Genomic DNA, 27,711 nt, shown 5'->3' on the forward strand with positions numbered 1-27,711 from the left:
TTTTTCCCTTTAATTTGGGGGGTGATTCTTTAGGAGTGGTGGCAGTGGTGGTATGGAGCTCATCTTAGCATCCAGCTCCTGCCAGCTTCCATGATTTCCTCCTTGGAATGCCCCTCACATGCACTTTGTGTTATCCGGAGGAGGTTTCTCCTCACAACAACCCTGTGAAGTAGGTTAGGCTGAAAGAGAAGTGACTGGCCCAGAGTCACCCAGCTAGTTTCATGGCTGAATGGGGATTTGAACTCGGGTCTCCCCGGTCCTTGTCCAGCACTCTAACCACTACACCACGCTGGCTTGGGAAGGTTCTTCAACTAATGTACATGGGAACAGGAAGGTGATAATGTCAGGGTGGGGGATAATCTTTCCCACCCCTCACCCCCCAAGCTGTGTAGTTAGATTGGATCTAGGGCTTTGGGCTGAATCCATTTACCATCCCCGTCATTCACGGATGGTGTTACATGAATTATTGAAAATATCTCCCATGCAGTTTAAGAATGGGACATTTCAAGGATGACGGAATAAGCTAGTCAACAGCGTGACAAAATGGGGAAATCGTGAAAAGGATACTTTGGTGCCAAAAAGAAAATCCATATTAATTTGGGTGGAGGGAAACCCCTCTAAACAAAAAAACAAACAAACAAAAAAGCACATTTGTAGACAATGTATTCACTTTGCAAGTTAACTGAAAAACATCCTGGAAAACATCTGCCTAGCTGTGGATGGGCTCCAAGTTAGAAGTTATTAGAAACTGCACAGCACAGCACAAACAAGGCCACGATCCAGATCACGAGCATGAGGCAGAAGAGGAGGAAATGCACATTGTTCAGGAAGTGGCATCGCATCGGCAGGCAAGGGAAACTCTGGTTTGGAATGCCTGGTTTAGGTGTTGGAGGATTTGATGGGCAGTTGTGCCTCACGTCCCAGCAGGACAGCCAATGGCATTCCGGGATGAGGATCACATAAGCCGTATGGTCATAGTGAAAGATTCTTCTCAGCTGTGTCGAAGCGGATTCGGCGATGAACAAGGAAGGGATGGTGACTTGTTGTTTGATGTCTTCGTTGTCACTTAACATGGTCACGAGGGCTTGGGAGTTGACGTTGTGCACAATGGCGCCCTGGTAGCCAGCTCGCTGGGCATGGAGGACCTTGGTGGTGAAGGGACAGTCGTACCTCCGGATGAGGGCGATGAAGGCGATGAAGGAACCATTGAGAGATGGAGGAGCTTCGATGGGGTGACAGGCGTTAGCAGGCTGGGCTTCGATGACATAACCCAGAAGACCTTCATGTTGGAGCGAAGGCCCAAAGTGCGAAGGCAGCGCAACGAAATCTTGGCTGATGCCATTATGGTTGTATACGGCACGGATTAAAGCTTCTTTGCTGGGGATATGGAGGAAGAGAAGGACAATCACGATAACCACATGGAGAGGAGAGGAGAAAGCAACATGCATTCTAGAGTCAATCAAAAACTGGGGCTGTCTGAAAAGACTTCCAAGATCTTTCTGGACCATGGGAGCATTGATACGGTGGTTCCTAGATTGTCCATGAAACCAAAGAGTTGCTGAGCATGTGGAATGCACCAAGTCTTGGGAAATCTAGCCCTTGATGTTGACTGATGATCTAGCCCTTGATGTTGGTCTCCCCCAAGAGCTTCTGGGCTTCCCACCAAGAGTAACTTTCCCACAGGCCTTTGTGACCTCATGACCTCACTGATCTGCCTCCATGCACCCAGGAAACATCTTCACATGCAGCATGGCCCCACAATGCGAGCCAGGCCTTCTCAACTTCAGCCTCCCCAGCTCTTTTTGGACTACAACTCCCATGATCCCCAGCCACAGTGGCCAATAGCCAGGGATTATGGTAGGCCAACATCTTCAGGAAACTGAGCAGCCCTGAAATTGAGCAGCCCTGCTTTAGGCCAAGGTTATCTGGACAACCTAGGCTTGTTTTGGGCCATAGCTTGGTGGTAGAACAGCTGCTTTGCATACTGAAGGTCCCAGGTTCAATCCCTGGCAGATGCCTATCTGAAATCCTAGAGAATTTCTGCCTGTCAGTGTAGATCAGGGCTGCTCAGCTTTGGCCCTCCTATAAATGGCCTACAACTCCCATAATCCCTGGCTATTGGCCACTGTGGCTGGAGATTATGGGAGTTGTAGTTCAAAACAGCTGGGGGGGGGACCTAAGTTGAGCAAGCCTGGTGTGATTGATTGATTGATTGATTGATTAAATGCCGTCAAGTCGGCATAGATAGACCGATGGTCTGACTCAGCATACGGCAGCTTCCTATGTTCCTATGAGGACGTTTGGCTGCACAGTTCCTGTGTAATCTATTGGTTAAGTAACCTTGAAGTAGCATTCATTGTGATGGAACAGCCAGCAGAGAGAAAGCAAGTGAGAGAATGCGACGACCCGTATGCTTTGTGAGAGCCCGCTCTTGGCATATCGCACCAGCCAGTTAACTATAAAAAGCAGCAATGGTTTTTCCAAGGAGACAGACTTGCGGTGCGGACAGAAGTCCCTTCCACAAGCTCACTTTTAAGGAGGTGTCAAGGGAAGGACCGTAGCTCAGACCAGCTCTCCTCACCCATGCTGAGAAGCCAAGCAAGCCACAAACTTTAAAGGAGGAGTAGGCAGCCTATGGCACGTGGGCCCAAAGTGGCATGTGAGAGATCATTCTGAGCGGTGCTTGGGTGCTTCGCTAAATCCATGGAGGACGAGGCTATCAATGGCTACTAGTCTGGTGGCTAGAGGCCACCTCCAGCCTCAGAGGCAAGATGGCTCTAAATTCCAGTTGCAGGGGAGCAATGGCAGGAGAGAGGGCAGGCAGATACCTCTTGCCTGTGGGCTTCTCAGAGGCATCTGGTGGGCCACTGTGGGAAACAGGACGCTGGACTAGGTAGGCTTCTTTGGGCCTGATCCAGCTGTTGCTCTTCTTAAGTTCTTAGAGAGCTTGAGAGGGGAGATTTCTTTACCTGCCGCAGCTACAGCGGAAGTGCACAGTCTAAGAAAGAGGAAGTAGAGCAGAGGAAGCCTAGTCAGAGAAGGGATTCCCTGGCACACTATCTCTACCCCTAATGCCCCGTGTGTCACCTTAAGTGGCGCAGCAGGGAAATGCTTGACTAACGAGCAGAAGGTTGCCAGTTCAAATCCCCACTGGTACTATATCGGGCAGCAGCGATATAAGAAGATGCTGAAAGGCATCATCTCATACTGTGCGGGATGAGGCCATGGCCAACCCCTCTTGTATTCTACCAAAGAAAACCACAGGGCTGTGTGGGCGCCAGGAGTCAACACCAACTTGACGGCACATTTTACCTTTAATGCCCCTCATGGTCAATAGAGTTGCTGGTGCTAAGAACTGCATCTCCAACAGTCTGCAGGAACTGCAACAGTCATCAAGGCTTGCTTGCTTGCTTGCTTGAGTGCCATCAGGTTGGTGTCGACTCTGAGCGACCACATAGATAGCTTCTCTCCAGGATGATCGGTCTTCAACTTGGCCTTTAAGGTCCCTCAGTGGTGTATTCATTGTTGTTGTGATCGAGTCCATCCACCTTGCTGCTGGTCGTCCTCTTCTTCTCTTTTCTTCAACATTTCCCAGCATTATATACTTCTCAAGGGAACTGGGTCTTCTCAAAACGTGTCCAAAGTATGATAGTTTGAGCCTGGTCATTTGTGCCTCGAGTGAAAATTCTGGATTGATTTGTTCTAGGATCCATTTGTTTGTTTTCCTGGCTGTCCATGGTATCCTCAAAAGTCTTCTCCAGCACCAAAGTTCAAAAAGCATGCTTACTCTGAAGTAAATCTGACTGATTTCAGTGGAGCTTCCTCCTGGGAAAGTGTGCAAAGCATTGCAATCTTAGGAAAGTATCATATAAGGAGTCAAAGCTTGTAGTTGGGCATAGCTGGAAGTCAGAATGCGTTTTGATTGGGTCTGCAAATGTTGTTGGGCTGTATCTCCCACAATCCCCAGGTACTCGTGTGTGTGTGTGTGTGTAGCCAAGTTCCGTCTTTCATTTGCAACATCTCCCTTTCCAACCCCCTCCCTATTCCTCGGGGTTTTTGCTCAAGCTGGAATCGTCAAGTTTGCCTTGCATTTCACTCGAAGCAGCAACTTCATTCATGAGGACTAGGCACATGCGAAGCGTAATTGACAGAAATCTGAATTTCTCATTCCAACCTGTGTTCCCTGCCATGGTGCTTCTGCCCCCTCCCCGCCCCCCTTCTCTTGTCAGTTCTTTGGCGCAATATGAAATCCCTCCTGCTCCTGGTGTGATGTCCCCCTCCGGCTTGCCTTCTGTTTCCACGCAGGCCTTCTCGCTGATGCACACACAGGGTGCCAAATGCACAGGCCAACTGGGCTCCCTGCCATGCTCTGCAGATCCCACCCACCCCCCCCCCCCCCGCCTTCCCTCTGCTCCACACTCCTTTCCTGCCGGTTTGCCAACCCTCCAGGGATTAGGAGGCAACGAGGCGGGTGTGTGTGGGGGGTGCACTCCGACTAATCCAGGACTACCATGTGCGAGGACAGGATAAGAAGCTGGAGCTACTGGCCTGTGAGAAAGCTTGGCTGCTTCTGGTGCCAGAACTGTCCTGTTGAGAATGGCGAGTTTTGCCTGTGTGCAGAAAAGCAGGCCTGCTTTCCATTCTTTTTGAAGAGAAATGCTACAATGAATGCACAAAGTGTATATTAAGCATCTCTACAATGGCCTTAATATTTGCCATTTTTCACATCTCTAGACAAGACTGGTGATGTTCTGTCGCAAAGAAACAGAACGAAGTGGTGCCTCTGACCTCAGACATACAACGCTGCTGAACCCTGAGTCAGACATTGGTCCGCTAGCCCTGTGTTGTCTGCTCTGATTGGCAGCAGCATTTCAGACAGAGAAGGCTCTTCCCAGCCATCATCATCATCATCATCATCACCACCACCACCATCATCATTTTATTTATTCGATTTCTATACTGCCCTTCCAAAAAATGGCCCAGGGCGGTTTACACAGAGAAATCATAAAGAAATAAGATGGCTCCCTGTTCCCAAAGGGCTCACCATCTAAAAAGAAACGTAAGGTAGACACCAGCAACAGTCAATGGAGCTACTGTGCTGGGGGTGGAGAGGGCCAGTTACTCTCCCCCTGCTAAATAAAGAGAATCACCACGTTAAAAGTGCCTCTTTGCCAAGTTCGCAGGGCAATCTTCTTAAGTGAAGACGGGAGCTTGGTCTCTAGCAGAGAACTCTGAGCCCTCCCTGTTTAAATATGAGCAGTTGAAGCTATCTCCTACAAGGAGGAGGACCACTGCTCCAGCCAGCAACGTGCCCACAAAACAGACAGCAAAATTGGGGAGGGGGCTGCAGCACACTCCGTTTTTAAGAGGGGGCAGTGCTGGGACTGGCAAGGGAAGCAGAAGTCTGACAGCGAAGACGCTCTGGACCGCCGCCAGGCCCTAGCTCGGCACAGATTTCAGTGGGAGAAAAAGGCAACATGTTTTCCTGGAAATGAAAGCCTCCTCTCTGCTCAGGAATCTGATCTCGGGGTCCTGATGAGACGGAGTGGCTCCTCGCAGGAGGCCGTGCCAGGACGCAGCTCGGCCAGCTGCGCCTGCCTCCCTGCTCAGCCCGCTCTCCGATCACCAGCCGGGATGGCTGTAATTTGTACCCCATCCTTCCGCAGCGTGCAAGCCGTTGTTTGCAGATGTTAATTAGGAATTAATTAGAGCTCGCCACCCCGCCTGGCGTGCGTGGGAGCACCCCCAGCACTCGCAGACAACCCCTTCTCTCTAAATCACTGGAAGGGAAAACAGGCAGCCATGCCGAGAGAGGCGAGCGAAAGCCAGTGCCAGCGATGGGAAGAGCAGATGCCACGTGTCCGGAAGGCCGGAAGATGAACGGAATAATTAGGCCGAGCGTGAAGTTTGCCTTTTGGAGTTTTTGAAGCTTTCCAGACTGTTTGGCCCCCAGCCACCTTTACAACAGCCCTGTAAGCAGGGCCGGAGTCACCACTGTGCGAACGGGTTTGAAGAACCCAGGCCGCCACGCCTCAGGGGCCGCACCTCATGCCCCGGCCACGCCCCTGTCTTTGACGTCAGCTGCAAGGGCGTCATTTCGCTCACAAAAGAAATGGAGAGGAGAGCTGGTCTTGTGGTAGCAAGCATGACTTGTCCCCATAGCTAAGCAAGGTCTGCCCTGGTTGCATCTGAATGGGAGACTAGACGTGTGAGCACAATAAGATATTCCCCTCAGGGGATGGAGCTGCTCTGGGAAGAGCAGAAGGTTTCAAGTTCCCTCCCTGGCTTCTCCAAGATAGGGCTGAGAGAGATTCCTGCCTGCAACCTTGGAGAAGCCACTGCCAGTCTGTGAAGACAATACTGAGCTAGATAGACCAGTGGTCTGACTCAGTATATGGCAGTTTCCTATGTTCCTATGTTCCTAAACAGGACCACGCGGCCCCATTGACAAGCAAAACCCGGCCAGTGCTGCATTCTCAGCATGAGTTGGGATCGACTCTCCCTGACTTTCAAAGTTATGGCCGCACTGCAAATGTGGCGCTGGCCAGACGTAGCCCACAAATGGGGCCACACAGCCCCGTCTGCGAGCTAAGCTATACCCTCTGCATCTGACATCAGATGCAAGGGGTGTGGTTTAACCACACGCCCTGCATCTGATGTCAGACGCTCACGGCTGAAGCTGGGGGCGGGGCAAAGGCAATGGCGGCGGGCCGGATCCGGGCTGCCGCTGGTCTTCCTCTGCCGTTGCCGGTAAGGTAGGTTAGTCAGGGAGACTCAGCCCTTGGCACAGAAACACCCCTACAGACTATGCAAATAAATGCTCCTCCTGGGATTCCCTACCCAGGGTGGTCACTTCCAGAAACAGTACCTGCACTCAGATTGAGGAAGCCACCTTACCCCGAGTCAGACCATTGGTTCATTCCATTTGAATGGGAGACTACATGTGTGAGCACTGTAAGATATTCCCCTCAGGGGATGGAGCCGCTCTGGGAAGAGCAGAAGGTTCCCAGTTCCCTCCCTGGCAGCATCTCCAAGATCAGACTGAGAGAGACTTCTGCCTGCAACCTTGGAGAAGCCGCTGCCAGTCTGTGAGGACAAAGCTGAGCTAGATGGACTGATGGTCTGACTCAGTATATGGCAGCTTCCTATGGTTCTAATGGGGATTGAGCTCCATCTATCTTGTCCTGAGCTCCTTGGAAATGAAGCAAGAACGTCTCAAATGCTAGTGAGGATCGCTGGCTCAGCAGAAGAGCACACCTTTTGCATCTAGAAGGTTTAAGCCCCAGCATCTCCGGCTAAAATGAATATACAGAGCGGCCTTCTACTGAGTCAGACCCTGGGTCCAACTAGCTCAGTATTGTCTACCCTGACTGGCAGCGGCTTCTCCGAGGTTGCAGGCAGGAGTGTCTCCCCGCCCTATCTGGAGAAGCTGCCAGGAAGTGAACCTGGGACCTTACGCATGCCAACAGATGCTCCAACCCACTCCCTAAGGGGAATCTCTTACAGCAGGCAACGCTCACATGCAATTGCCCATCCAAATATAAGCCAAAGCAAACCCTGCTTAGCAAAGGGGGCCATTCACGCTTGCTACCATAAGCAAAAGGGTCTCAGACAGCTGTGCTGAGAAAGAGCCTACCCAAGAGACTCTGGACATCGGCTGCCAATCAGAAGAAGGACAAACTCAACTAGCTGGGCAGGAGGAGAGCTGGTCTTGTGGTAGCAAGCATGACTTGTCCCCATAGCTAAGCAGGGTCTGCCCTGGTTGCATCTGAATGGGAGACTTGATGTGTGAGCACTGCAAGATATTCCCCTCAAGGGATGGAGCCACTCTGGGAAAAGCAGAAGGTTCCAGGTTCCCTCCCTGGCAGCATCTCCAAGATAGGGCTGAGACAGATTCCTGCCTGCAACCTCGGAGAAGCCGCTGCCAGTCTGTGAAGACAATACTGAGCTAGATAGACCAATGCTCTGACTCAGTATATGGCAGCTTCCTATGTTCCTATGGGCAAATGGTTTGACTCCGTAGAAAGCAGATCCCAGTGATCTTCACTATTTTTTCGGTGGGGATGACTTTGGCAAAACATCTCCATGTCCCCCTTTGCTGACCTCTGCACAGTGCTGCTGGCTGGTGGGAGAGGCCTGCAAGAGAAAGGTGAAGCACGAAGTCCTCTCTTAAGAGCATTAGGAGAGAAGCCCCGAGAAGGGCTACGGCTCCCAGCACTCCGTGCACGCCTTCCAAGATGGTACTGGGGCTCAAGAAGGTTAGGTTTCCCTTAAAGGAGCCCCCCCTGCCCTATACCCACACACTGGTGCTGGGCAATAAGTTCTTACCCTGCACAGCACGCAAGAATAGTCATGCCTGCATGGTGCCAGGGGACTGTGTAGAATGTTCAGCTCGGGCCAAAGCTTCACACGGGCCCAGTAAACAATTCGCCTGCACTGGCTCCCAGTCCATTTCCAGGCCCAATACAAAGTGCTGGTTTTAACCTCTAAAGCCCTAAATGGAACATAGGGACATAGGAAGCTGCCATATTCTGAGTCAGACCATTGGTCTATCTAGCTCAGTATTGTCTTCACAGACTGGCAGCGGCTTCTCCAAGGTTGCAGGCAGGAATCTCTCTCTGCCCTATCTTGGAGATGCTGCCTGGGAGGGAACTTGAAACCTTCTGCTCTTCCCAGAGTGGCTCCATCCCCTGAGGGAAATATCTTAAGAGTTCTCACACATCAAGTCTCCCATTCATATGCAACCAGGGTGGACCCTGCTTAGCTAAGGGGACAAGCCATGCTTGCTACCACAAGACCAGCTCTCCTCTCCTGGCTTGGGACTAGGTTATCTGAGAGAGCGCCTTGCCCCATATGTCCTGACTCAGACCTAAAGGTCTTTTTTGGAGGCCCTCCTCCAAATGCCCCTGCCATACGAGGCGAGGTGGGTGACTACTAGGGAGAGGGCCTTCTTGGTGGTGGCACCCCATTTATAGAATAGCCTCCCCAATGAGGTTTGCCTGGCACCATCACTTTGCTCTTTTAGATGCCAGGTGAAGCCCTTTCTGTTCACTCAGGCTTTTTAAAACTGATTTTTAAAATTGATTTTTTAATTATTTTGCCTTGTATTTTGGGTTTTTTTCTTTTCTGTTTTGAGTTGTGATTTGTTTGTCGCATTTTATGTGTTTTTATTGGATGCTTTTTAATGTTCTGTTTTGAGCCAGTCAGCGAACAATTTGTTATGGGGCAGCTAACAAAGTTGCTTATCGTTGTTGTTGTTGTTGTTATTCAAGGGGCAGCACTTAGGGTTGATGGACCTTACAAGGAAGACGACAGCTCTATAACAAAAGCCAGGAACTTCTTGAAATAAATGAATAAACAAATGAATGAATGATGCACAGCCAGGAAGCCAAATGGGCTGGGGGAAAGAGACAAGGATTGTGTTTTTCTTGTGACTCTGCCTCAGAATACACCCCTCCCCTCTGTCCTCTTCCCCCAGGGTATCCTGACAAGCTGTTGACACAGCCTCGGTGCACCCGAGCAGCTGATCCTTGCTCGGAGATCAGCCGGAGTGGGAAGCTTCCGGTTCAAAGCCGTGCCATGGACATGGAGTGTGCAAATGTCACATTTGGAAGTATTAACAGTCTGCCTATTACTGTTCCGCTCGTATCGTCATTTGTGACCAACGGGCCTCGAAGCAGCTAAGAATAATTAAAAACTAAACCATTTCATTACGAGCAACAATACCCTTCAACGACTCCGATCATCCCACAGAAACAAACACAGCAGGAGAGGACCCCATTTGGTTTTTTGTTGTTTTTTTTAACCCAAAACCAGCACTTTCAAGGTCCAAGGGTCAGATGCCAGGTGAAACAGGCAGACCCTTGCTGCCCACTGGCATGGATCAACCTGGCATTCTCTCAGGGGTGAACAGTAGGGGCTGAGGGGCTCAGATAGATTGGTCACCTCTTTGGGCAGAAGCACCAATCCAGACTCCGTAGTATATGGTGTCCCACAAAGTCAAAGGGGCAGTTCATACAGCCATAAACTGGGTAGGTTGCCATCGCCCCCAGATTTACAGGTATTTGCCAGGTTTTAAGCCTGTTCCCTAGTGCCCAGTTAGCCAAATAGCTTGCCCAGATTCCCAGCTAAAAGAATTTTTTAAAGCTAAGCTCTAGCCCTTGTTGAAGCGGAATTAAGGAGCAAATCATGCGACCACTCTTCTGTTCAACTGCTGGATTGAGAGAGAGGCAGGCGCATTCCCAGATGGGTTTTTTAGTTTGCTTCTCCACTGGAATAGAGGGTTTGCGTTTGCACATCAGTTGGAATTGCGCCGAAGTCAGTGCGAGATATTGGGAAGCACTTCTCACTTGATTCGGGTTTTCCATTGTGCATTAGAGCCTAAATCGATTCGGTTTATGTCTGGGGTAAAAAAAAAAATCCACTTTTGGGGTCATTTTTTTGAGGGGCAAATTTGGATTCGCAGCAAAGCCTCTCAGTAAAGCCACACAGTAAAGCCTACACTTTGGGAAAGCTCCAGGTGAAGCAGAGGAGACAGGCTGGGAGAGTTTCCCACAAAAAGTCATCCTTCCTTAGGAATATTGCCTTTGTTTTTTGTCAGCAGGGGATCTCTATAGGGCAGTTGAGAGGATGGCGTGCTTTTGATGTAGATCACTGAGCCCTTAGGAACATCGGAAGCTGCCATATACTGAGTCAGACCATTGGTCCATCTCGCTCAGTATTGTCTACACAGACTGGCAGCAGCTTCTCCAAGGTTGCAGGCAGGAATCTCTCTCAGCCCGATCTTGGAGATGCCTCCAAGGACGGAACTTGGAACCTTCTGCTCTTCCCAGAGCAGCTCCATCCCCTGCTGAGGGGAATATCTTGCAGTGCTCACACTTCTAGTCTCCCATTCATATGCAACCAGGGCGGACCCTGTTTAGCTAAGGGAACAAGTCATGCTTGCTACCACAAGACCGGCTCTCCTCTCCTCTCCTAATGCACCATGAGAGTGTGCGGTGCATCATGGGGAGCCTTCCAATGCTGGGTGGGAGTCCCTCAGTCTCCCGGCCCCGACTGCAAGCAAGCAGCCAAACAGAGGTAAGAGCATGCACTCTCTCTTAACCCTGTTTAAGAGGATGGCTGGCTCAGTGGGTTTGCCGCTGAGGTGCCGCCAGGATCGAGCATGATCCCAGCAGTTTTCACGCGCAGGCAAGATTGGGCTCGGCTTCATTAGCCCTGTGCGTGTGTGAACAGCCTCACTGCCTACCTGTGTATTGTAGTGTTTAAGGTTTTCGGCTTTATAGTGTGATTGTACGCATGCCTACTCAGAAGTGCGTGCCATTGCTGTCGATCAGACTTTCTCCCACAACTGAAAAGCTCAGCGTAATTTTTGTTCTATTGCTGCTATGAAGATCTCAAAGTTAGCGCAGTCTTCGTCTATGTTCTGTAGATATTATTTTGTTCTTGTGCGTTTTTTAAATTTTGCTTTAAGCCACCATGAATTCTCCCTGTCCTCTTCTGATCTTTTCCAGCCTATACTAGTAGTCTAAATGAAAAAGAGTCCTTTAGGTGTTAAGAACATAAGAACAGCCCTGCTGGATCAGGCCCAAGGAGGCCCATCTAGTCCAGCATCCTGTTTCACATAGTGGCCCACCAGATGCTGCTGGAAGCCACAGGCAGGAGTTGAGGGCATGCCCTCTCTCCTGCTGTTACTCCCCTGCAACTGGTACTCAGAGGCATCCTGCCTTTGAGGCTGGAGGTGGCCTATAGCCCTCCGACTAGTAGCCCTTGATAGACCTCTCCTCCATGAAGTTACCCAAACTCCTCTTAAACAGCCTTCCGGGTTGTTGGATGTAACCACATCCTGTGGCAAAGAATTCCACAAGCTGATCATGTGTTGTATGAAAAAGTACTTCCGTTTGTTGGTCCTAAATTTCCTGGCAATCAATTTCACACTGGTGGGCCACTGTGCAAAGCGGAATGCTGGACTAGATGGGCCTTGGGCCTGATCCAGCAGGGCTGTTTTTATGTTCTTACGTTCTTAAGTTTTTAATTTAAAGCATGGGAGTAAATGAAACCTCCAGGTTCAGAGGCAATCTACCTTTGAGTGCAGTAAGGGAGGGCTATTGCATCCTATTGCTTGCCTCCCAGAAGCATCTGGCTGGATGAAATTGATTGCCAGGAAATTTAGGACCAACAAACGGAAGTACTTTTCCACACAATGGACAATCAACTTGTGGAATTCTCTGCCACAAGATGTGGTGACATCCAACAACCCAGAAGGCTGTTTAAGAGGAGTTTGAATCACTTCATGGAGGAGAGGTCTATCATCGGCTACTAGTCGGAGGGCTATAGGCCACCTCCAGCCTCAAAGGCAGGATGCCTCTGAGTACCCATGACACTTATGACACTGATGCAAGACTAGATCCCTGCTAACTGAGCGAAGAGGCACTTTTAAAATGGTGATTTAGCAGGGGAAGCGTAACTGTCCCTATGCAACCCCAGCACAGGGTACCTCTAGTGTCTGCAGCTAATGTTTCCCTTTTTCTTTCTAGATTGTAAGACCTTTGGGACAGGGAATCACCCCTGCTAACTGGACAAGAGGCAGGAGGGGCAAGTCGGCTCTCTTCTATTTAGTAGGGGGAGAGCAGCTGTCCCTATATGACCCAGCATAGCATCCTTCCCTGTGACATGGCTGCTGCCGGGCTTCCCCTGGTGGGATATTTCAGATTGTGAAGACTTTGGGAACAAATAACGTTTTTATTTTGAGACCTGCAATTTAGCAATCACCATTGCTAACCCAGCAAAGAGGCACCTTTTAAAGTGTGATTCTCTTCTATTTATCAGGGAAACAGCAACTGGCCCATCCAACCCTGGCATAGAATCCCTCCAGTGGCTGTTGCTGGAGGGATTGTTCACTTTATGTTTCTTTTTAGATTGTGAGCCATTTGGGGACAGGCCGGGGACTAGGGATGTGTGGGTCGATTCGATTCAAATCTGGCTGATTTGAATTATTAGAATTCAAATATAATCACTTCTAAAAAGGATAATTCAATTTGAATTTGAACCGAATAGGCCAGATTAGAATTCGAATCGATTTGAATCAATTCAGTGACAGTTTAGGGACATTTTGGCACCTTTTAAAAACCATTCAGATGCCCTGATTGGCCGGGGACCTTCTTATTTATGTATTATTTAGCTTTCTATGTAAACCACTTTGAGAACATGTGCTGGAAAGCAGTATATAAATCATATTAGTCGTTCAAATGTGTGGTCATAGCTCTGTTCTGTTCAAAGTATTTTTGAGAATATGTTTTTTTAATACCAGGATATGAGCATTGAGAGTCCACTCCACTGTGTGTTTTGTAGCAGATGGGCCTGATCCAGTATGTGTCTTCTTATGGAGAGGAAGTAGGGGAAAATATATCCTCTCTCTGTATCTTCCCCCACTGCCAAGAAATCCTACTTTTTAAAATAAGCCATTTTTCTGTCGGTAGGCAGGACTCTTTGACTACAAGTCACACCCACCACGAGAGAAATGATCTTAAAATGTAAGTTCAGGTAAAAAGTGACTAGAGGGAAAATCTCCATGAATTGCTTGAGTCAGAGTTGGCTACTCAACGTCTAAACCCCAGGGTGAAATACCAACACCGCAACGTCTTCCTAGCTATTGTGTCTTCTTTACTTTCACTTTCATATGGTATCAGAAGAGGCAGAAATATCTTCCTTTCTGCGTACAATCCCAGCACTCAACGGGATGTAATTAATCCTGCGCTTTGGTTGAAGCGATATTTGTTTGCGGGTAGGAATAAGTCTTTTTCCGTGCAGAAGTGACTGTTCTCTTATCCACATTAAACAAACAGACGTCTTCCCTCCTTTTTCGTCCCTCATTACATCTTAGTACAACGTACTCTGCCATGGGGAAACTTGGCCGCGCATTTGTTATCACCAAAAAGGCAGCTTTCCTTCATTCCGTTCCTTTCCTTTTTTTTGGTGTTTTCCCCCCTCTTGGCAAAGGAAGGAGGTCTTAAAGAGCCCAGCTGGGAAAGAGAGAGGCAAGGCCAAATCTGTGCTGGTCAGACCTTCCTTGGAATCCTGTGTCCAGTTCTGGGCTTTGCCTTTGAAGGAGGTTGATGAAGTGGAAGGAGTTCAGAGCAGAGTAGCCATGAAGGGGAGGGGGGCGGAAACCAAATCCTACACGGAACACTTGAAGGAGTTGGGTATATTTTGCCTGGAGACAGTAGCGGCCCGTGAACGCGCCGCTGGGGGGCCGGCGGGAGGCACCTTTAAGAGTAAATGAATTTGGTGCTTACCTCCGCTCCTGCTGCACCTGAACACTGTTCGGCGAATCAGCCCCTGCGGTGGGGAATCATCCCCGACACTCACCTGGACGCTGGCAGGGGCTCGGCTCTGTGGAAACCAGGTGAGTGGTGAAGGTGATTCCCCACCGCAGAGCGGCATGCTGCTTCGCCAAACAGCATTCAGGTGTGGCGAGAGCGGAGGTAAGCACCGAATATATTTACTCTGAAGGGTGCCTCCCGCTGCCCTCCCCCTCAGTGGTGCGTTCATGGGCCGCCACTGCCTGGAGAACATAGGCACATAAGAAGATGCCTTCTAATGCCTTCTTAGGGAAGAGAGCTGGTCTGGTGGTAGCAAGCATGACTTGTCCCCTTAGCTAAGCAGGGTCCACCCTGGTTGCATCTGAATGGGAGACTTGATGTGTGAGCACTGCAAGATATTCCCCTCAGGGGATGAAGCCGCTCTTGGAAGAGAATCTAGGTTCCAAGTTCCCTCCCTGGCAGCACCTCCAAGATAGGACTGAGAGAGACTCCTGCCTGCAACCTTGGAGAAGCAGCTGCCAGTCTGTGTAGACCAGGCATTCTCAATGTTAGGTCCCCAGATGTAATTGGACTTCAACTCCCATAATCCCCAGGCCCAGTGGCCTTTGGCTGGGGATTATGGGAGTTGAAGTCCAATAACATCTGGGGACCCAACGTTGAGAATCCCTGGTATAGACAATACTGAGCGAGATGGACCAATGGTCTGACTCAGTATATGGCAGCTTCCTGTGTTCCTATGTACTGAGTCAGATCACTGGTCCACCTAGCTCAGTCTTGTCTACACAAACTGGCAGCATCTTATCCAGGATTACAGGCAAGAGTCTCCCCCAGGCCTCTCTCGGAGATGCCAGGGAGGGAACTTGGAAGCACTCTTCCCAGAGCGGCCCCATCCTTTAAGGGGAATATCTTACATGTGCTCACATGTGTTTGCATGTAGTCTCCCATTCAAAGGCAAGCCAGGGCAGACTCTGGGGCTAGTCACACAATGGGAGAAAATTGGGCTAGCAGAGGCTAGCCCTATTTTCTCCCATCATGCGAACCACCAGGCTCAGCTGCGAGCCCAGTGATTTGTAAGCGGGTCACCCGCTAAAGTACCCCTCCCCTTAAACCTGTTTGTGGAGCGAGTGCTCCGCAACCCTGTTTTCTTTAAAATCATGAGTTGCCGCGGCAACTCACGTGTAGACACCACCACCACCACCCCCGACTGGGTGGCTGAAAAGCAGCCTCCCGGCTTGGGGGGTCTCTCCAGCATGCTGGAGCTTCTGCCCTGGTTGCATATGAATGGGAGACTTGATGTGTGAGCACTGGAAGATTTTCCCCTTAGGGGATGGAGCCACTCTGGGAAGAGCATCTAGGTCCCAGGTTCCCTCTGTGGCAGCATCTCCAAGACAGGGCTAAGAGAGACTCCTGCCTGCAACTTTGGAGAAGCTGCTGCCAGTCTGTGAAGACAATACTGAGCTAGATAGACCAATGGTCTGACTCAGTATATGGCAGGTTCCTATGTTCCTAACATGAAATCCTGATTTTTAGAGAGTAGAGCTGGTATTGTGGCAGCAAGCATGACCTGTCCCCCAAGCTAAGCAGGGTCCACTCTGGTTGCATATGAATGGGAGACTTGATGTGTGAGCACTGTAAGATTTTCCCTTTAGGGGGTGGAGCTGCTCTGGGAAGAGCATCTAGGTTCCAAGTTCCTTCCCTGGCATCTCCAAGTGAGCTACATGGACCTAAGGTCTGACTCAGTATATGGCAGCTTCCTGTGTTCCTACTATACATACTATATAGGCTGTTTTAATTGTATTATTTGCAGAGCACTAGCAGATTATTTCATATTAAATTGCAAACCGCTCTGAGATTTTAGATAGGGCGGTCTAATAATATGATAAATCAATCAGTCAGGACCATGCGTTTTCCTGCACACTGATCCGACTCACGAGTAGAGTCTCTGCCAGCCTTCTTCCCGAAGGCCTCTTCCTGGCTGCTAAGCAACCACTTCTACACTGATCTAGGAGGCTGTGCCTCTCCCCGTGTGGTTTCAAAGGGGCTTCCTGCAGGAGTCAAGGGGTTGTAGACGGTTCTTGGGAGATGAAGGTTTGTGGAGGTCCAAAATGTGTCTGCCTTGGGGGTGGCATCTGTAAAGTCGCCATCTTCCCCGGATTTCCGGATTTTTCACACATTCCAGCTCTTTCCTTGGCTGCCCTTTTCATCTATTCATTCAAACCAATTTACATAGCTGGCTCCTGAGACGTGGGGGGTGAGTTCATGGTGATGGTGAGGTCAGTTGGAGGGCAAAGTTCTAGAGCAGGCCTGTTCAACTTTGGCCCCCCAGCTGTTTTTGGACTACAACTCCCATAATCCCCAGCAAAAGTGCCCAGTACCCAGGGATTATGGGAGTTGTAGGCCAACATCTGCAGGAGGGCCAAAGTTGAGCAGGCCAGTTCTAGAGGGAGTATGGGATTTGGAACCTGTTCTGGGTCTCGGCCGAGGAAAGACCCTGGTTGGGATGCCACGGATGACAGAATAGATGTAGTCCTAGACAGATGAGCTGTCCTGTTGTTCTAGGGAAGTTCCCCGATTAAGGGCTCCTTGTCTGAGCAGAGATCAGCCTCTTCTGTTTCCTTGTCACTACTCTCAGGGCCTGACTCAGGAGGGTTTGTGACGTCCTCGTGCCTGACTGATCCATTGTGGGGCATCTGATCTTTAGCCAAGCAAAGAACTCAAACAAAGGAGGGAAAATAGAAACACTCTCTCTACTACCCACAACAAACTTTCCAAAAGAAAACAAGAAAACAAGTTGTTCTGGAAAGAACCCATCTGCCTACTTTCCTTTCACTGTAATCTTAATTGATAATTACGATCCTCACAAGTTTGCATACTTCAGCCTTAAATGTTCACGCATTCGCCATCTTGAATTGGGGTGGATAACATCACATCTATGCTGCAGAGGTGTCCCTATATGTCCCAACAACTATACCAAACTTACTCCAGACAGTCCACAAGAGGAGAACTGGTCTTGAGGTAGCAAGCATGACTTCTCCCCTTAGCTAAGCAGGGTCCACCCTGGTTGCATATGAATGGGAGACTAGAAGTGTGAGCACTGAAAGATATTCCCCTTAGGGGATGGAGCCACTCTGGGAACAGCAGAAGGTTCAGAATTCGCTCCCTGGCAGCATCTCCAAGACAGGGCTGAGAGAGACTCCTGCCTGGAACCTTGGAGAAGCTGCTGCCAGGCTGGGTAGACAATACTGAGCTAGATAGACCAATAGTCTGACTCAGTATATGGCAGCTTGTTATGTACCTAAGTTAGTCCTTTTGTGCCTCAAATATTCAAGCACCCACCATCTTGTATTGGGTGGATGACATCATTACAAACTACACTCTTGAGCCGTCTCTACTGAGATAGCAAATTTAGTTCAGCTCACTTAGGCAATTCATAAGTTAGCCCAATTACACCGCAAACATTCATGTGCCCACCATCTTGAATTTGGGGGGGACATCATCACAAACTACACCCTTGAGGTGTCCCTTTGTGTCACTCACTACAACTGTACCAAATTTGATTCAAATCAGTTAGGCAGTTCACAAGTGAGCCCACTTGCTCCTTAAACATTCATGCATCAGCCTTCTTGAATTGGGGTGGATGACATCATCATGAACTGCACCATTGAGAAATCCCTTTGTTCCCTACAACTGTACCCAATTTGGTTCATGTTGGTACAGGCATACACACACACACACACACACACAAAAGCACACACACGGAGTCAGGTGTGGAGCCAGACTGCCAGCGGCCTGTGTGCAGGTGTGGTGGCGGCCCCAGTCACCCTGCCCCCCGTGTCTGACGTCAGACGCTGGGGCTAGTCACACCCCCGTGTCTAGCCCGCATCTGGGGCTAGGTTGGGGCCGGTGCTGTGTTCGCAGCGCGGCCAGGAGCAGCCATTTAACTCCCGAACGGGGGCTGCTCAGCCCCCACTTGGGAACTAACCCAGCACCCCACATCTGACATCAGATTCTGGGAGTGTGGCGGGGCTGCAAGGCATGGCCTCTGATTGGCGGTGGCCTGGGTTCTTTGAACCCATTCGCCCAATGGTGGCTCCATCCCTGCACGGAGTCACCGATACACAGAATGCTGGTTGATCTCATAAGCTTACTTTCCTTAAAGTAAAGTGCCATCGAGTCGGTGTCGACTGCTGGCGACCACAGAGCTCTGTGGTTTTCTTTGGTAGAATACAGGAGGGGTTTACCATTGCCATCTCCCACGCAGTATGAGATTATGCCTTTCAGCATCTTCCTGTATCAATGCTGCCTGAAACAGGTGTTTCCCATAGTCTGGGAAACATGCCAGTGGGAATTTGAACCAGCAACCTCTTGCTCCCTAGGCAAGTTACTTCCCCACAGCACCATTAGGTGGCTTTACTTTCTTTAAGGAAAGTTTTAAGGAAGGAAAAGGAAAAAGTAGAAGATTCCTAGTTCACTGAACTCCAGAATCAGATGGAGGGAGGGGAAAGGAGATCATTTGGGGAGCATCCAAAATTCAAAACATCTGGCTAATCTCCCCTTTGGTTGGGACACCTGATCAGTCCTCCCTTGCTGCCCCCAGACGTTTTGCCTCTTCGCCTGCCCAGACTGCCCAACCGAGGCCTGAGCACTACTTTCCTCCGTCCGCGCTCCTTTCCCCTCCAAAGCGAGTGGCTTTGTATGATTTGGGCGTTGCTGAATCTCAGAGATAAGTGAATTTTTCAACCCCAGGGACTGGCTGGCAGATCAAGGAGATTAAAAGCCCAATCAGCATGTTTAACGACTCTTTTTAATCATTTCCTGTGATCACACAGCCCCCGCCACCAACCTGGGTTCCCTCCCCAGCTTCCCGCCCCCGGTCCCTCCATCCCAGCCTGGCTGTGTCCGATGCCTCTGGTGCTTTCTAGATATATTATTATTGATTGCCTTTGATTTAGCTGCTGTCTCTGCCATTCATTCAAGAGCGGTAACTGGAGGTCTTTGTTCAGGCAGGCCGCGGGAGGTCCCTCAGTGCCTCCAGGTGGGAGGCTGAAAGCTCCTTCCAAAGGTTAATATCTCTCTTACTGAGCATCGCCAGCTGTCAGTTCGCAAGCCCTGAAAAGGGATTCACGTGGATTCTTTTAATTGTTAAACCGCTCAACGCAGGAAACTCATTGGGCTGGATATTTCCCCCGCAAATATTCAATCTTTTCTACAGCATGAAAGCAGCAAGGAAATCCACCTAGGGACCCTGCTTCTCTTGCGGCCAGCTGTGATTAAAGGAAAACAAAGGCCATTTTTCCAGGAAAGCTTTCAGTCCTTTGCTTTGTTGCCTTTCCGACAGCGATACGATGACAAACTGCTGCTTGGCATTGTGGACGCTCAAATCAGTGGTCATCAGACAGACCCTAGCCCCATCCAGACTAACTAGATTATCTCCTGGTTTCTTCATTATGGCCCTCTCTGCATGCCTGTTGAGCACCCTGTGAAAAGCTTTCCCCCAAGTGGTGGCCCTTTCATGAGGCGGCCTCAGGTGGTGGATGACTGGAGGATCAGCAAGGGAGGAAGATGCCCCCCACTGCCTCCATTGGAGCGGCTCTCTGGGACTGAGCTGGCCCTTTCGAGCTTTGCAAGGAGACCCTCTCCTCACACTCCTTATGACTCCTGCAAGAAGCATGAGGAGAGGAGCGGGGAGGGGAGAGGAGAGGGTGACTCACTGGGTGTCTCTTGGCCAGTAACTTCTCTCTCAGCCAATGACTTGTAGTGCACTTGTATTACTACTGCTACTACAGCTACTATGGATATTTACAATTTACATAAGGACATAACAGCCCTGCTGGATCAGGCCCAAGGAGGCCCATCTAGTCCAGCATTCTGTTTCGCACAGTGGCCCACCGGGTGCCGCTGGAAGCCACAAGCAGGAGTTGAGGGCATGCCCTCTCGCCTGCTGTTACTCCCCCGCAGCTGGGACTCAGAGGCATCCTGCCTTTGAGGCTGGAGGTGGCCTGTAGCCCTCCGACTAGTAGCCAATGATAGACCTCTCCGCTCCATGAAGTTATCCAAACCCCTCTTAAAACCTCTCAACCCCTCTCAAACCTCCTGCATGAAGTTATCCAAACCCCTCTGAAAGCCATCCAGGTATTTTATATACCACTTTTCGGCAAAAAGTTCTCAAAGTGTTTAGAAAAACAAGAAATACATAGAAAAATATATAAATAAGAAAGAAAGAAAGCACGCAAGAAAGCAAGGGGGGGGAAAGATAGTTTCCTGTCCCCAAAAGGCTCCCAGTATAACAAGAAACCTAAGGTAGACACCAGCCACAGCCACAGGAGGGAGGGATGCTGTGCTGGGGACGGAGAGAGCCAGTTGCTCTCCCCCTGCTGAATATAAGAGAACCAGCACCTCCAAAGATGCCCCTTTGTTCAATTAGCAAGGCAATGCTTTCCCTCTCAGGGCTGCAGAGAGTTGTGAAAGGGGGGAACCACCCCTTGACCTTGCCATGTGTTGATGACATCACAGCTGCCCACCAAGGCCTCAGAACCTTCTGCAGCATTGCTGCCGGAATGAGGACCTGAGCACCATCCCTCTCCCCCAGCCCCTCACTGGAGCATGGGCCACAGCCCAATAAACTGAAGAACAGTCCCTAGCCTTTCTGGACACCATGTGCAGGAGAATGGCATCCTCTCCAAATGCCCTTACTCTCTGGCGCCTGGGCCTCAAAAATCGTTGCCCTTTTGGCCTTTGCTTTATGGATTTTCTGCTAGCATGACTTGCTAGAGTATTCTTCTTCTGAGTTTAGGTCACTGCTTAAAGCCTCCAGAAGTTAAATCTGGCCGTGGGACGCATTAACAGTGGCTCTGTGTGTCCCAGTCGTGAGAAATAATCATTCCACTTTGTTCTGCGCTGGTCAGACCTCCCTTGGTCTCCTGGATCCAGTTCTAAGCCTTGCATTTTAAGAAGGATCTTGATCAACTGGGATGGGTTCAGAGGAGATGGCGAGGAAATTGACTCCTATGAAGACCAGTTGGAGGAGCTGGGTACGTTCAGCCTGGGGAAGAGAAGACTAAAGGGAGAGATGATAGCTGTCTTCATATCTCTTCAAATCTCTGCCACATAGAAGGAGAGGAGAGCTGGTCTTGTGGTAGCAAGCAAGACTTGTCCCCTTAGCTAAGCAGGGTCCACCCTGGTTACAAATGAATGGGAGACTAGATATATGAGCACTGTAAGATATTCCCCTTAGGGGATGGAGTCGCTCTGGGAAGACCATCTAGGTTCCAAGTTCCCTCTCTGCCATCTCCAAGATAGGGCTGAGAGAGATTCCTGCCTGCAACCTTGGAGAAGCTGCTGCCAGTCTGTGCAGACAATACTGAGATAGATAGACCGATGGTCTGACTCAGTACATGGCAGCTTCCTATCCTCCTATGTTCCTATGTAACAGACTTATCCCCTGTTGTTTCAAAGGGTAGGACTAGAACCAATGAGTTGAAATTTCAAGGAAGCACATTCAGGCTAGACATTTGGAAGAATCTCCTCACTGTAAGAGCTTTTGGAGAGTGGAACAGTCAGCTTCCTGCAGTGGTGGGCTCTCCTTTGCTGGAGTTTCAACTCCAGAGGCTCCAGAGAGTTTTCAAGCAGAGGCTGGATGGCCGCCTGTCAGGGATGCCGTCGCAGATGCCTGCACGGAGTAGGTGGCTGGACTAGATGACCTCCAAGATCCCCTCCAGATCTAACATTTAAGAGGATGATGCCACTTGATTCTAGAGCAAGCACACTAAAACACCAAGTCAAATGCAACCTACCCTGTCAAAAGGCCGTAAGAACAGCCCTTCTGGATCAGGCTCAAGGATGCTGGGTGTGGCTTCCTTTCTGGCTGAGTCTTGAAGTGGAGGCTTCCGGTGGTCACCCTGTCGCACACTCAGATAAATGGCAGAAAATAGCACATTTAATTCAGAAAAGAACAGCAGCTACCTGGTTCACCCGCATAGTCGCCCATCAGAAAAGGAATACAGCGTCAGCATGCTGGGACACAAAAAGCAGATTCCATAGCCAAAGAGGCAGCTGTGCCAAGCAAGTCTAGCAAAGCTGAGCCTCTTGCCTTGGTCATGAACCCCTGCTAACTTGGCAAAGAGCCACCTTTTAACAGGGTGATTCTCTTTATTGAGCAGGGGGAGAGTAACTGGCCCTCTCCACCCCCAGCACAGTATCCCTCCAGTGACTGTTGCTGGTGTCTAGCTTATGTTTCTTTTTAGATTGTGAGCCCTTTGGGGACAGGGATCCATCTTATTTATTTATTATATCTCTGTGTAAACCGTCCTGAGCCATTTTTGGAAGGGCGGTAGAGAAATCGAATTAATAACAACAACAACAACAACCCACAGCAACCTCAGCCCACAGGCAAGAGGTGAAGGCATGCCTTCTTTCTTGCTGTTGTTCCCCTACAACTGGCATTTGCAGGGGCTTGTCTCTGAGGCTGGAGGTGGCCTATAGCCCTCAGACGAGTAGCCATTGATAGCCCTATCCTCCACGAATTTGTCTAAGCCCTCCTTAAAGCCTTCCCGGCTGGTGGCTCTGAACACATCTTGTGGCAGAGAATCCCATGGATTAATTATGCCATACCAAGCAGTAAGGATGTGCCAGCCGGTTCAAATTTGAATTGGCTTGACATTGAACAGGTTCAGTTCAAGGACTCGACATTGAGCTGGCCTCGAACCAAACCTGCCCCGGTTCGGCTCAAGATCGAGTCCAGCACTCCCGGCTGGTTCTAACTGGTTTTTTAAAAAAATTAAAACAAGCTCACCACCTCTGGGGGCACTGCCACAGCTGTAGGGGGGTCTCCAGAGGTCCCTTCCCCCCCACCAGCCCCCCACAGTATTTTGGACCCCTCCAAAATGGCCGCCACAACTACACAGGGGCTGAAAAGCACCCGAACCGGGCCGTTGTGATACCAAAGGAGGCCAGCAGGGGGAGTGGGAGCCTTCGGTGACTTTCCTGTGGCTGCGGCAGCACCTTCGGAGGCAGTAAGTTTTTAAAAAATATTACCTCCAAACCGGCTCAAACTCGAACTGAACCGGGTGGGCGTTCGGGGGTGCACAAAACTGAACATGACCAGTCTGGTTCAAGTCCGATTTGGACTCGAACCGAACTGGCCAAACCGGTTTCATGCACACCCCTACCAAGCAGTGGCAGAGGTCTGTTTGGAACGGTCACTAACTTTTTCAGGGCAATAATAGTTTTCAAGCCAATCTGAAAGCAAAACGACAAGCATCTTTCCTTTGAGATCAGAAGGGGCCAGACTGCTGCAGCGTGCATGGAGATTAATGCAGAACCAAGCGTTCTCATTGGGCTCGAAGCAAACGGATTCTGAGAGGAAAGTTAGGAGCCGAGAGTGAATCCTGTTGCCATGCAGCAGGACTCTGGGCCTTGCTTTGGATCTCTTGTCACGCCACGCGGTATCTCGCCGAAAGGGAACATGGAGCGTGGAGGGAGAGGAGATAATAGGCGAGGATTTTCCTCCATTTCAGTGAGAACTCGGGCTCCGAATGACTGCCTCCTATCAGAGCTGGGATCTTGCGAGGTGAATAGCCAAGACTTTAGTAGAGAAGAGACTAAAGTCTGCTGGGTTATTATCTCAATCAGATTAGAAATGGGGAGGGGAACGGAAAAGACAAGTGAGAAGACATTTTAGAGAAGAGAGAGAAAAAACTCGCCAGAGAAAAGAGAAATTTTGCACAAGGGCATACCCGCCAACACTTCCCGGATGGAAACAGGGACAGGCTGGTGAATGTGTAAAGGGTGTGGTCAGCCAATGTGGGAGGTGTGGTGTGCGATGTGTAGGGGGCGTGTCCAAGCAACCCAGGGGGTGTGGCATACAGTTCTGACTACAAGCATGCTACAATATTGCAAGGGGTAGTGTCCTGTTTTATTTTGGAATTCTATCAATGTTGGGGTTTTTTAGCCTGTTTTCTGTAAGGAAAGTAAGCTTATGAGATCGCCCAGTATTGTGTGTGTTTCCCTATCAACTTCGCAAAACCTGCAGCAATGTGAACCAAATTGGGTACAATTGTAGGGACACATAGGGACACCTCGAGGGTGCAGTTTGTGCTGATGTCATCCACCCCAATTCAGGATGGCAGACGCATAAATGTTTGAGGCGCAAGTGGGCTAATTTGTGGACTGCTTAACTGATTTTGAACCAAATTTTCTACAGCTGTAGGGACACATAGGGGCAGCTCATGGCCTTGTTTGTAATGATGTCATCCACCCTGATTCAAGATGGCAGATGCGTGAATGGTTGAGGCACAAGTAGGCTAACCTGTGGAATGCTGAACCAATTTGAACCGAATGTGGTGCAGTTTGTTTGTTTGTTTGTTTGTTATCTACTTATTACATTTATATACCACCCAATCCAAATGGCTCTGGGCGGTACACAACAAAAATAAAACCCACAATCAATCCTTTTAAAAACAATCATTAAAGAACAATTTAATAAAAACAATAAAACTATAAAGAATTAATACATTTAAAACAGTTTAAAAAGCCTGGAAGGCCAGGCCAAACAGATTTAAGGGCTCTCCTGAAGGCCAATAATGAACTCAAACTAATGAACTCAAACACTCCCGGATTTCTGCCGGGAGTGCATTCAACAGCCAGGAGCAGCTACAGAGAAGGCCTGCCTTTGGGTTGCCACCAGACATACAACTGGAGACAGACCTCCTCAGATGACTTTAACATGCGGTGGGGATCATGCAGAAGAAGGCGCTCTCTAAGGTAACCCGGACCTAAGCTGTTCAGGGCTTTAAAAGTAATAGCGAGCACTTTATATTTTGTCCGGAAACATATCGGCAGCCAGTGCAATTGTTTTAAAACAGACATAATATAATCTCTCTGGGTTACCCCGGAGCCCATTCTGGCTGCCACATTTTGAACTAACTGAAGTTTCCAAGCTACGTACGAAGGCAGCCCCATGTATAGAGCATTGCAATAGTCAAGCCTGGAGGTTATCAGCTGATGCAACACTGTTTTGAGGTCATCCAAGAAATGGGCGCAGCTGTTGAATCAGCCGAAGCTGGTAAAAAGCACACCTGGACATAGCCTCTACCTGAGATACCAGGGTGAGGTCTGCATCCAGGAGTACTCCCAAGCTTGCATTCCTGCTCCTTCCAGGGGAGTGTAACCCCATCCAGCACAGGAAGATCTAAGTCATCCCTCAAATTCTGAGCCCCTACAATGAGCATCTCCCTTGCATGGATTCAGTTTCAGTTTGCTATCCCTCATCCAGCCCATTACTGCCTGTAGGCAGGCATTTAGAGAATGAGTGCCATTTCCTGAAGATGAAAAGGAGAAGTAGATTTGGGTGTAATCAACATCCTGATAACACCCAGCACCAAATCTCCTGATGACCTCACCCAGCGGTTTCATGTAGATATTAAAAAGCATTGATGACAGAATGGAGCCCTGAGGGACTCCATATAACATCTCCCATTTTGAGGAGCAGTGGTCACCAAGCTCCACCATCTGGAATCTACCCAAGAGATAGGAGCGGAACCACTGCAAAGCAGTGCCCCCTATCCCCAACTCCCCTTGGCGATCCAGAAGAATACCATGGTCAGTGGTATTGAATACCTCCAAGAAGTCCGTAAGAACCAGCAGAGTCACACTTCCTCTGTCGATTCCCCAGTAGACGTCATCCATCAGGCTGACCAAGGCTGTCTCAACCCCCTAGCCAGCTCTACAGCCAGTTTGAAATGGATCTAGACAATCAGCTTCCTCCAAAACTGCCTAGAGCTGGTCAGCCACCACCCTTTCAATCACCTTGCCTAACCCAGGGAGTTTGGAGACTGGCCTATAACTATCTATCACTAAGGGGTCCAGGGAAGGCTTCTTAAGAAGCGGTCTAACCATTGTGATGCATTTATGATATTAACTAGGCCCCCTCCAGCAATCTTCCTGCTAGATAGAAGCAGCCAAGTCGGGCAAGGATCCAGAGAACAAGTAGTAGGCTACACTGCCCCAAGCAGCTTGTCTCACATCTCCCTCACCCTCCTTCTCCTTCGGGACCAAGGATGTCAGCCAGGCAACTTCCTTGGTGCCTCTCCCCACTCTGCCTATACAATGTACAAGAGACCTATTGTGGGAATAACACAGCATCCCCATCACCAAAGCCACCAAGCTGCCACTCACCTGCCCACAAGCCGGCCACTCTGCTCCCACCTCAGGCACTCTTCGCCGAATCCGCCCTGCCCCCTCCCACCCTGAGCACCTTCAAGCAGCCGCAGGGCACTGGGTGAGTCAGGAAGGTCACCACCTCTTGGCAAGTGAGGGCAATCTCAGACTCTGGTCACTGATGACAAGTAATGGCCAACCCACGTTGACACAGCATAGGGAAGTGACCTTCACAGCCATTCAAGTGGAGGCTATTTTGACAAAGCGCCTTCAGTGTCATAGGCATTCCCCCTACCGTGCTGAACTTATCCTTGCCAGGACTATCACAAAGGGTGATAGTCATTTTTTTCTCTGGGATGCCACATGTGTTACGTTGGCCACAAGAGCTGATCTTGTGGTAGCCAGCATGAATTGCCCCCTTTGCTAAGCAGGGTCCACCCTGTTTCACTTTGGAATGGGAGACTACATGTGTGAACACTGCGAAGTATTCTTCTTAGGGGGTGTCGCCGCTCTGGGAAGAGCAGAAGGTTCCAAGTTCCCTCCCTGGCAGCATCGCCACGATACGGCTGAGAGAGACTCCTGCCTGCAACCTCGGAGGAACTGCTGCCAGTCTGGGTAGACAATACTGAGCTAGATGGAGCAATGGTCTGACTCGGTAGAAGGCAGCTTCCTTAATGGGGCCTGTAGTGAGACTGCAGAAGATATGGCGAGGAGGCCTAGTGGTGTGATCCACTTTTACCCTCTGCACATGGAAAAAACTTCTATACACTGCTGATATCCATGCATTTAAAGGGTTCCTTCTAAGCCTCTCTGGCTTTAAACTTTAAGAACCCTGCGCTCCTGTTTTGTATTGAAAACTGTGTATCCATCTGTATCCATATTTTGAGTTTATATTATTATGCCAATTAGTACAGCCAGGCATGGATAAGGTTTCCTTAAAACATATGCGTTAATCAACCACCTGGGGCAGGGAGGATGGGAAGAGGCACTTCCTGGGATTGGAATGTACTTGGCTACTGGCCAAGCGCATTGGTCTCACACAGGCTACTGATAAGGGCGGGGGGGGGGGAACAGCCCCTTTCTTGGTGCTGCTTATGAGAGTTGTAACAGTATCCGAAAGACACACAGACACCCTAGTAATTTGGAGCTTCAGCGTAGATCGAGATCCGGGAAGGTGCTACGCACCAGCTGGCATTACAGGGGCCACGTCCTTTTCATCGTCAAAGGGGCTCCC

General features: G+C 49.7%; 1 protein-coding gene across 1 annotated transcript; it reads right to left on the reverse strand.

Annotated features, from left to right (window-relative positions):
• Positions 1–646: 646 nt before the first annotated feature.
• On the reverse strand, positions 647–24,104 carry LOC128343770 (E3 ubiquitin-protein ligase ZNRF4-like; the record flags this gene model as incomplete). Its single annotated transcript, XM_053293206.1, has 3 exons — positions 647–1,377; positions 22,115–22,229; positions 24,056–24,104. Coding segments are annotated over 3 exons (810 nt in total), but the record flags the coding sequence as incomplete, so codon positions are not given.
• Between the last annotated feature and the right edge of the window lie 3,607 nt (positions 24,105–27,711).

The sequence above is a fragment of the Hemicordylus capensis genome, chromosome 2, assembly GCF_027244095.1.
Source record: "Hemicordylus capensis ecotype Gifberg chromosome 2, rHemCap1.1.pri, whole genome shotgun sequence".
In the NCBI taxonomy this organism is placed as follows: Eukaryota; Metazoa; Chordata; class Lepidosauria; order Squamata; family Cordylidae; genus Hemicordylus; species Hemicordylus capensis.